This window comes from Eublepharis macularius, chromosome 7 (assembly GCF_028583425.1).
Source record: "Eublepharis macularius isolate TG4126 chromosome 7, MPM_Emac_v1.0, whole genome shotgun sequence".
Taxonomy (NCBI): Eukaryota; Metazoa; Chordata; class Lepidosauria; order Squamata; family Eublepharidae; genus Eublepharis; species Eublepharis macularius.
Genome location: NC_072796.1, coordinates 65189026 through 65200380, shown reverse-complemented (window position 1 = coordinate 65200380; position 11355 = coordinate 65189026). Strand labels below are relative to the sequence as shown.

General features: G+C 43.2%; 1 protein-coding gene across 2 annotated transcripts; it reads left to right on the top strand.

Moving 5' to 3' along the window:
• The first annotated feature begins 645 nt into the window (after positions 1-645).
• Positions 646-10208, top strand: TUBB6 (tubulin beta 6 class V). Of its 2 annotated transcripts, XM_054984468.1 has the most exons (4): positions 646-840; positions 1526-1634; positions 4907-5017; positions 8619-10208. In XM_054984468.1, the coding sequence occupies exons 1-4, from the start codon at positions 784-786 to the stop codon at positions 9680-9682; spliced, it is 1341 nt and encodes a 446-aa protein (XP_054840443.1). In that variant the 5' UTR covers positions 646-783; the 3' UTR covers positions 9683-10208. The 2 variants fall into 2 exon arrangements, with proteins under 2 accessions (XP_054840443.1, XP_054840442.1); XM_054984467.1 differs by lacking the exons at positions 646-840; positions 4907-5017 and having other exon boundaries at positions 1532-1634.
• The last annotated feature ends 1147 nt before the right edge of the window (positions 10209-11355 follow it).

Here is an 11355-nt window from a genome sequence, read left to right as displayed (position 1 = left end):
ACTTGGAAGTAAACCCCTGTATACTCAATGGGATTTTCAACTGAATAAGCACACAGGCTTACCGCTGAAAATCAGAGCAAGATTCGAGTTCAGTAGCATCTTAATGAGCAACTAGATTTCCAGGATATGAGCTTCTGAGGGTCAAAGCTCCCTTCATCAGATACCTGATGAAGGTGCAAGATAACTTGGGTAAGCAGGTATTCAGGTTCAGGTGGGTAGCCGAGTTGATGTGTAGTAGATGATGATTCGGGTCCAGTAGCACCTTGATGAATCGTTGGTCTTTAAGGTGCTGCTGGACCTGAATCATCTTCTACTACACACCAAATAGGCTACCCACCTGAAACTGAATACCTGCTTACCCAAGTTTGGTACTACATCTTGCACCTTTGCTAGCATGCACTTGTTTTGGGAAATGTTAGTATTTAGGAATGAGCACTCACTGCTATTCAGAAAAGGGACTGCGTATGGCAACTAAAATCCCGGAGAAACCAGCGTCTCTAAGTGTCAAAACGGGCCTGTGAGTCAATGAGATGAAATGCCGTTCACACAAGAGGCAGGGCCCCAGGAAGGCTGGGCAGCGCCAGCAGCTGCTCCCCTCCCCCCCCCCGCCCGCTTCCTCTTTTCATTCTTCCGCGAAGTTGCAGAGTGAGCAGAGCCGGGAGGGTGAATCACAGCCCGGGAGGCAATAAAACGTTCATTGAGGCAGGACGCTGCGCAGAGTTGAACTCCACAGCGAGGCAGGAACAGAGACCGACTGGCGCTCAGACAACTACCGGCATCACCATGAGGGAAATCGTTCACATCCAGGCTGGTCAGTGTGGAAACCAAATCGGAACAAAGGTGAGGGGAAACGCTCTGTAGCCTGCATTATTGCTCCAAACAGAGGCATCCTATGGTGCCTCTGGCAGGACCAGTTGTAAGTTCAGTATGGGTGAGGGATCCCGTTTCATTGGGTGTTAAGTTGGTACCATCGTTTCCAAGCATTGGGCCAGGATCAAAATGTTTGCGGAGAGAGACATTAATTCAAGAAAAGTTATAGACAGAGTCCACTCTAAAGCTGCGTGTGTGCGTTCTTTTGGGGTGAGCCTCTCTCTGCTTGCGCGTTCACTGGAAAAGCACCAAAATGGGAATGTCTCTTTCATATTGACCATAAAAGGCTTTGGGAAAACTGGACCCGGGGTGGGGTGGGGGATACTGGAGCAGGAGAAGGAAAGTAACCCAAAATAGAAAGGCAGCCGGCGCGCCTAGCCGTTTTCTCTTCGATTTGAAAGCCTGGTGCGTTTTCGCTTTTCGGGCTCTTTTTCCAGCCCCACCCTTCCTGCCCCTTCTTCTCTGCTGTTCAGAGCGGGGCCTGGGAGGGGCTCGGAGGAGAGCAGCTCCCAGGCACGCCAGGAATTCGGCAGCTGTTGCTGGACGCCTGCCCCGGAGGCCCGCCGACGAGGGGCTGCCTGGGAATGAGGGGCTGGGGAGAAGGCGGTGTCTGACTGAGCGGCTCTGGCTTCTCTTTCCCTTTCGCGGCACAAAGTTTTGGGAAGTGATCAGCGACGAACACGGCATCGACCCGTCGGGCGGCTACGTCGGAGACTCGGCGCTGCAGCTGGAGAGGATCAACGTCTATTACAATGAATCATCCTGTAAGTTATGGCCTATGGGGGAGGGGGCGAGAAAGGGAGCCGAGCTGTTGCTTACCAGCTCGTCCGTAAACCGGATTCGACGGCGTTTGTTTCCTTAGGATTCAGCCACCTGGCAGCTGCAATTGCATGCTTATTCTTCAGTACAACAGGAGTCCGGGGGCACCTTAAAGGTTAAACACGATCCCCCCCCCCCCAGCACAAGCTTCCCCGAGCCGGGGCTCACTTTATCCCTTCTGCTGCTTCAGATGAAGTGAGCCCTGACTCAAGGCAGCTTATGGTCAGGTCTGTTACAGTTAAGGCTTTAGGGTACTACTGGACCCTCGCTTTATTTTGCTATTGCAGACTAACTTGTGGAATGCTGCTTGTTGACTTTTTCTGGGAAATGATAGGGAAGTGGCTTGAAAATGAGAGCAAAGTTTGAACTACCTGAAAGTTTATCCCAGGTGACCTCTTTTAACACGCCAAGCCAAAAAGAAAAAGCTACTCTAGTTGATGTATTGTCGAAGGCTTTCACGGCCGGAGAACGATGGTGGTTGTGGGTTTTCCGGGCTGTATTGCCGTGGTCCAAGACCACGGTAATACAGCCCGGAAAACCCACAACCACTACTCTAGTTGCTTTGTGCTGGGCAGGTGTCTGTAATAGTAATTAGCTGGCAATAATTCCAAAATGAACCCTGTGGCGGTAGAGCACAGGTGTATATGGTTTGCAGCTCTATAATCCCAATCGTAGAAACCTGCCTTTAATGATAACTTGAGCCATTGTACAATGCTTAAGGCATATATGCCAGTCTTGCAGTCCTGTGAAGTGAATATTACTATTAACCACCTATTGCAGATGCGGCTGAGAAAAGGTGGATTGCCTAAGGCCCTCTCTCAAATTAATGGCAGAGCTGAGCTGGGGACCTACCTGATCGCAGTTCATTCTCTTATCTGCTGCACTACCCAAAATTAATTCAGAGTCTTGAGCACCTCACCTTTGTTTTTGCTTAAGGCTGCGAGTTGGTTTAAAAGCAGGCCATTTGACACCGTGGAAGGGATGGCAGGAAGGGCTGAGCTGCTCTTGTAACAGAAGTTGAATAAAATTTGCAACATGTATACTTCATGCAAAATTTGCATTAAAATATACTTGTAGCAGAATTACGCTTTTCTTGGCTTTGTTTTTTTGCACAGAACATACTGTCAGAACAGCTTTCTCTGCTTATCAGAGTATCTAAGCACAGTTTCTAAATGAGCTTTTCCCTGTCTGCAGCCATCATGAACTCACTTGCTGTGTGTCTTGTCTGAGATGGAGGGCTGGCCTCACCCTTGCCAATTACTATAACCTTTCACTTTTAGTAGTATTGGGGGTAGGTGTTGCAGCCCCCTATTTTTCATAAGCATTTAGCTGCTCTCTCTTTGCACGGAAAATAAAGAGTTAATCTGGTCTTGCCTCAAGCCTTCATTTAGAAGAAGAGTCCAGGCTTAAGTTTGAAAGGAAATAATGCCCCCTTACTTGGAAGTTCTGTCCCCCCTCAGTTCCAGAAGCATGGGAGGTAAATGGTTGCCATTAATATGGAAACTTGAAAGTGTTCTGTACCTGCTCATAAACATGGCTTTAATTTCCACACTGAAAAACTATTTTAAACTTGAGCCCTGGCCTAAACTAAGCCCTATCTGGAATAAAGTGAACTTTATGAGCTAATGAACCTGTCTCATCTCAGCCTTTAATTATCCTTGAGGAATTTTGAGCAGTTTTTCTTTTGGAGTTGGGGATACTGTACAGACAAAAGTTCTAAGGTGTATTAGAAGTGGCCAGCAGTGATTCACTATTAGCAGTTCCCAAAATACCATGAAGCATTGTTCCAGCTCATCAGTATGAAATCCTGCCATCCTTTACAAATGTGAGAGTGAGTTAAGCTTTTGTCCTGGATGAATTCCAAATGAGGCTGTTAATTCTCTTTGGCCTGTGGGCTCCTGATCTTTCCCAGTGGATGAGGCCTTTGTTTCCTTTCTTGTTTCTCAGTTGGGTCTGTTCTGTTGCAATCAAAACAACAGTGTTAAACTTACAGACTAATGAAGTTCTCATGACTTGTGTGAAACAGGCCGTTTGGTCAGGTTCTTCACTGCTGTGGATGTCCCAAGGGAGTGTGGGGATGGCCTTTCTTGCACCGCTGCGCTCTTACCAGGATGGGCAGCTAGAAAGGCAGTTAGTGGCTCCCCATGAATTGCAGGGAGATAGGACCGTTGAGGGCCAGCTCTCAATAGTAGACACTACTTGATGCAACTGCTTTGGCTGGGGAGTAGGCTGCAAAGGGAGCCTACTCCCTTTATGGGAGCTGTCTTGCTGCCCCTCCCCACCCCTCTGTCTTGCTACCCCCTCTGTACTGTTTTCCCTAGCAACTGCTGCTTTGTGCCTAGCCTGCTAAGAGTCTTCTGTAGGCAGCAGAAAATGATAGTAGTATGGTCACTTAGGTACCATTCCATGTACTTCTCTGTAGTTAGCCAGTAATGGGTGGAGGTAATGGGAAATAATAACAACATTTGATTTATATACTGCCCTTCAGGATAATTTAATGCCCACTCAGAGTGGTTTAAAAACATGTTGTTATCCTCACAACAATCACCCTGTGAGGTGGGTGGGACTGAGAGAGCTCCAAGAAGCTGTGACTGACCCAAGGTCGCCCAGCTGGCTTTTTCGGGGGAAGAAGGTGCTTGAAGATGTTCCAAACAATTTAACAAGTTAGCTCTAGCCTTAGGTTTAACCGTCCCCCCTTTGGGTCTTTTCTCCTTACAAACCCACTGGACTGCCAGATAACCCCACCACTTTGGGATTGCTTGTACCCAAAGACTTTCTGGTTATAGTGTGTTCCAAACACAACGATTCTGTGATGATGTAAAAGGTTGAGGAGAAAAGAAAGATGGGGAAGAGTGCATAAGTAGTGCTGGGAGAGAAGATCTAACCAGTACAAACATTTTAAAAATAAACTGACAAACAAATATTAATTACTTGCACGAACCAACAAATACTTATTTGCTTGAAGCAACTACCACAAGGTATCAAACAACAGATTATGAGAGCAATCTGGAGCAGGTCTATTGAGAAATAAATCCAATTTTATTCTTAGGATTGCTCCATAAAAGTAGTTTTTAATCCTTGCTGTTGGATAGAGCATGTTTATGTAGAAACAATATAACCTAGGAACTTGTATGCATACCTGAAAGTGATAAAAAAGGTATGAGAGAGAATTGTGGCAATCCATCTTTATGGATTAAATCCCAATTTTTTCTTCTAGCCCAAAAATATGTGCCCAGAGCAGTCTTGGTGGATTTGGAACCAGGAACCATGGATAGTGTACGATCTGGCCCATTTGGACAACTCTTTCGACCTGACAATTTTGTCTTTGGTATGTTGATGATTTTCTGTTACGGTGACTCAGATTTCAAAGATGATGTGTTGAAAAACATACAGGAAACAATACATGAATATTCTTGCTTACTGATCATTTTGGTGACTGTATGTGTCTACTGTATGTCTTTTAACATATAAGTAATGCATTGGGCCAAAAGCTGCTTGCTACAGTCTTTAGAAACCCAATTTTTTCCCACAGGAAAATGACTACTTCATAGTTGCCTTGTTCAGTTTGGGAAAAAGTGTCCATTTATACCTCTCAGAAACAAGACAGAAAGATGTATAAATATTTGGATTAATACAGTAGGGAAACCATTTCAAAGCTCACTCAGGTTTTTTTTTAAGTTTCATCGTTCAGTTTCAAATTCAACTAATAGTTATATAGGAAAATCCGCACAATCTGATATCTGACCATTCAGAAATACATGAATGACTTTGAAGTACATATATCTGAAGTGCTGAAAGTTTCATGTGGTGACTTTCATGCCTTACAATTGTGAGGGAGCAGTTCCTCTGAAACTCCCACATGAAAAATCAGAGTGCAAGTTTTCAGGCTGCATGTGAGTGTATAAAAAAATAAACCGAAGGCGGTGGGATGCTTGGGCCAGAAAACGGTCCTCTCTTAATCTTGTGTCTAATATGGCAACTCAGAGCCAGTGTGGTGTAGTGGTTAGTGTCAGATCTGGGGTGACCAAGGTTCAAAGTCCACTCTGCCCTGGAAGTTTGCTGGATGACTTTGGGCCAGTCACATACACTCAGCCTAACCTACCTCACATGGTTGTCGTAAGAATAAAATGGAGGTGAGAAGAACTATGTAAGCAGCTATGGGTATCCATTGCAGAGAAAGACAAGGTATAAGTTAAGGAAATAAATTAGACGTGGAATTTTCACAAGTAACTTCAAACAAATGGCTGCATGTAGGAAACTGAGGTGGTAAGGTCATCACGTGCTGATGTTTCCTTCTCAGAGATGCATGCTTTACTGAATATGGGACACTATTTCGCCATTCCTCAAGGAGCTTGCTTGGAGTGGCATACATGGTGCCCTTCCTCATCTGCAGCTGGAGCTCCCCTCCCTTGTGAGGGTGAACTGCTTGAGCCAAGTTTTAACACAGATTTTATAGAAGAAAAACAGGCGCAAATAACAAAAGTTTTGTTATACTGAAGTTCTGTTACTATACTTGATAAGAACAGCAACTTCTGCAGACACACAGAAAGCAAATAATGCTGAAGCAGCTTTCAGATGAAAACTGCAGTGTTCATGACCATTTGGCTTAAGCCTTGTGGCAGACAGTATTCCCGGAATTTTTTTCACTATGTTCTTCCTTGTCTACCACTAAGACTACTCCATAATATCTGATCTATAAACTACCATGCGATCCCAAACAGTTATGCCTTTCTAAGGCTGTTGACATTAATGGACTTAAAAGGGTGTAACTCTGATAAAAATGGCCCTGTTGACCACTTAGGACCATGTCTTTTAGAGGGTTGCAAGGTTTCTAATGGACAGTAAACTCAGGCACAGCTAGGCCACTGAAAGTACATAAAGCACTGGCATGTTAGGAATTTGAATTCTGCACAGCTGGCAGGAAGCACGGCTACCAACATCGTTTCCTTAAGACAATAAAACAGCTGTATGCTAAACATTTTAACCCACCAGAAGTGCAATAAAGGAAAAAGATAGATTTAGCAACTGTATGGACTTTAGTGTCTAAGCAGTAGTTTGGATGACCTAGTTTACCATTATGAAACAAAATACTAGTTGGAGATGACACAGGACGAGCATACTTTGGAATGTAAACATCACAGATTGGCCCCTATCTGAAGATTTCTGCAGTGGAAAAATACAAAAACTGAAGATGGGTTGTTTGAGAGGATGTTGCAAAAGCTGTCTGTCTAGCAGTAGTTGAGAAACTGACATTGCACAGAGATGGAATACCCCAGTGGGTTTATGATAGTACTGTAAGACCATTCCTGGAAAAATCACTGCAATGTTTGTTTAGGATTGTAAGAAAATAATGGACTTTTTTCTGACTAAACTACCAGTGTAAAGTTAACAAGCTCTGGTTAACCTAGTCTTGCATTTGAGTACTTGCAGTATATATTTCTGGTTCGAGAGTATGCTAAGTAACCAAGGGGCTGTGCTGATCATTGTATATTGAGGGGATCATCATTTCCAGCCAGCTCCTATATGTAATGGAAATTGGAACTAAGGTGATAAGCCAATACCAGAAACATGGACATTGTTCTCTTCGGCTTTGTTAGTCTCTTTAAAAAAATAAAAATAAAAAAAGACAAGCAAGTTTTATGTTCAGTGTCTCAGTACTATCTGTATAATTCCTTCTGCTTCCGGGAGGCCATCTGGTACTGTGAGACAGCTTTGGGCTCTAACCTGCAAAAATGTGCCTGGACACCCTTTCCCAAATAAAATATTTTATAAAGAGATGACTCGTATAAAAATTGAAGTCTCTGTAAATAAAATCATAAGATAGAGGTAGTTTTAAACAGCTGAAAAACAATGATTTAGGTTTAATTCTAGCTTTGTCTTGTAAATGGAAGAAAATAAAGATCTAGATCTTTGTTTAATTCTAGGTAACAGCGATACCTTTGGCTTAATGAAGTTTGCCTCAAAATAAGCATATATAAAATTAAGGTCTAAACCATCTTTACAAAAAGTGCATTAAAATGGTATTTTTACCAGGCAAACTCAAAAGAGCATTAAAAGACGTTTATAGGTGACTATAATGTGAAGCAGCAGGGCTTCAGGACTAGTGCCAGTCGTCATGAGAAGCAAAGGCAGCCTTTGCATTTAACAAAAGGGAAACGGACTTCTCTGTTGTTAGTGCACTGATTGGAGAATGAAGGGGTGCTGGGGGTGGCGGTGGGGGGGTTGGCTTGGATCCACTGGAGCACTGTTGTGAGAAGGACTTCTGCCTGTGGAGTGTGACTTTCTCACTACCCCAGAGGGATGGGGATCTCCAAGAAAATAATGGGGGGGGGGTGCATTTTAGGCTACAGCAGGGCTTTTTTTCTGGGAAAAGACGTGGTGGAACTCAGCGGGTTGCCCTTGGAGAAAATGGTCACATGGCTGGTGGCCCCGCCCCCTGATCTCCAGACAGAGGGGAGCTTAGATTGCCCTCCGCGCTGTAGCGTGGAGAGCAATCTAAGATCCCCTCTGTCTGGAGATCAGGGGGCGGGGCCACCAGCCATGTGACCATTTTCAAGAGGTTCTGGAACTCCGTTCCACTGCGTTCCAGCTGAAAAAAAGCCCTGGGCTGCAGCAGGAACGAGGAGGTAATAATATGTTCTACAAGTGAAAATCCTACACATGGAAAAGCTCTGGTGGATCCAAGCCAGCTCTTTTCATTAATTCTGTAGTGCCCCCATGTACAGCATGAGACTAAATGTGGCATTTATTAGGAACAGTTAGACAGAATTTGCAGTCAGCTGAAGGTTGTATCCAAAAGTGTTTGCTCACACACACATCCAGTGCCAAAATGTTGGCAATAAAAAATGACCTCTCTATTAACATTTGAAGGCTGTTAGTTCTTCATGACCCAGTAAAACTATTAACCTCTCTCCCCTTTGTCATCTTAGGACAAACTGGTGCTGGAAATAACTGGGCAAAAGGACACTATACAGAAGGAGCAGAGCTTGTAGATTCAGTTCTTGATATAGTAAGGAAAGAATGTGAACACTGTGACTGCTTGCAAGGATTTCAGCTCACTCATTCTCTTGGAGGAGGAACAGGTTCTGGGATGGGAACTCTACTAATAAGCAAAATTCGAGAGGAGTATCCTGACAGGATAATGAATACTTTTAGTGTCATGCCCTCTCCTAAAGTTTCTGACACTGTGGTGGAGCCATATAATGCCACGCTCTCAGTCCATCAGCTGGTTGAAAATACAGATGAAACCTACTGTATTGATAATGAAGCATTGTATGATATTTGCTTCCGCACCCTGAAGCTCACAACCCCAACATACGGAGATTTGAACCACTTGGTGTCTGCCACAATGAGTGGAGTAACTACATCACTACGCTTTCCAGGCCAGCTCAATGCAGATCTTCGTAAATTGGCAGTTAATATGGTTCCTTTCCCACGTTTACACTTCTTTATGCCAGGATTTGCTCCTTTGACAGCTAGAGGGAGCCAGCAATACCGAGCCCTCACTGTCCCAGAACTCACACAACAAATGTTTGATGCCAAAAACATGATGGCAGCTTGTGATCCAAGACATGGACGATATCTGACAGTTGCTACAGTCTTCCGAGGCCCCATGTCTATGAAGGAAGTTGATGAGCAGATGTTGGCCATCCAGAACAAGAACAGCAGCTATTTTGTGGAATGGATCCCAAATAATGTAAAAGTGGCAGTTTGTGACATAGCACCCCGTGGCCTTAAGATGGCCTCCACCTTTATTGGTAACAGCACAGCTATTCAAGAGCTCTTCAAAAGAATCTCTGAGCAATTCTCTGCCATGTTCAGGAGGAAAGCTTTTCTTCACTGGTTTACAGGAGAAGGAATGGATGAGATGGAATTTACAGAAGCAGAAAGCAACATGAATGACCTGGTGTCAGAATACCAGCAGTACCAAGAAGCTACAGCAAATGATGGAGAAGAAACATTTGAAGATGAAGAAGAAGAAATTAATGAATAGTCTTTGCTCCCATCCCAACATTCTCAAGTCTACTTCTGACCTTCTGTAGGATAATAAATTTATAGAGCTCTTATTTCAAAGTTTTAAGTACCTTTTTAAGCTTTTTCTGACTTTGAGGTGGATGTGACTGTTCCTTACTAGATGGTAACCTAAGATTCTGCTCTGGTTGATCCAGTAATTTATTCTGTTGGTAGGAGAACTTTGGCTTATGGTCAATGCAGGTATCACCAGATGTATGCAAACAAATTTTATCAGTCTCCCAGGACTGAACAGACAGCAAAAAATGACTGAGAAAATATGGGTATAGTGGCTTTTCCTCAAACTGTGAACTGTAAAAATTAACTGAGGCTGTGATCTTGTGGACAGCTATTGGAAGTTGGTGTTACTGAAATCAGTGAGAGATTCTTCCTAGTAACTATAGTGAGAATTGCTGTGTTAAGTGAGTCTTTTGTGTGCTATTCTGTACTGCCTATACAGTGTTGAGTTACTGGGAACAAACTCTGTTAATAAAAACAATGAAAAGTTCCATCCTTTGTGTATTAGATATTTATGAATCAGTGCTTGCATATAGACATCTGTTGGCACACCAACTAAAAGGCTGTAAGTATTCTTCCTGTTTTGACTTTCACTGATAGCTGAAGTCAAGCATGACTAAATAACTGTCCTTCACTGGGATTTTAAAATGTTTGCTTCTGGCACACCCATTCTACACTGAATAGATCATGGGTCTCGTGCTGGATTTAGTTAACAGCATTGCACACTACTTTTGTGGAATGGATTCAGCTCTTTGGCAGATTCAAAACTCTTTATTAAAGTCGCAAGGCTAGATGCACAAGGTAGAGCCAGGTTCTCTGTGCTGTAACTTCTAATAGTGTTTACAGGATGTTTACATAGTAACTTCTGTACATCTTGGAGATAAGTTCTTCTCATATGCTCTATTGAAGTTCAATCAAGACTACCTCCTCTAGAGCAAAGTAACTTAAGACGGTCTTTTACGTTTGCATAAGAGAAAATCCCACTGTTGTAAACCTGTATTGATCTTCAATCTTTAACAAGTATGACCTCAACTTTAACCTGCAGGCTTGTATGGGTAGGTGAGATTAAGGGTTCTCCCTCCACCGTTACTGATAATAACTGTAGTGGTTGGGCCTTAAAATAGTTTTTAAAAGGTAGACTTATAGTAACCCTAACCCTTAACTTCCTAAATAAATTAAAATACAATGGATTCGGGCAACTCAACATTTCTCCCTTCACTGACATACTGGATTTATATTTCCAGGTGAAGATGGTTCTAAAATACTGTTAGGCTCAAAAATGTTCAGAAGTACCAGCATGTAGGTCTTTAAACTTTTAGAATTGAATTAAAGCTGGACTGGTGTGGGGATGTGCTTTGGGCTCGCTACCTTAGTAACTGCCCATATAGCCCTTCTAGCTGCAATTTGACCTTGCTCAACAAAGTTCTAAATTGAATTCTTCTATGAACAAGCAGCAACTTGCTAAGAAAGTTATAAAAGGTGTGCTCAAGCTGGAGAAATACAAGGTCTGGCAGTCAGTTAAATAGATTTATTGGATTATCTTATAGGGTAGCAAAGAGAAGCAATCACTCACTGAAAGCTGCAATTTATGCTCTATGGAACAAAAGCTGCATAAGACGAAATAAACCATTCTTTGGC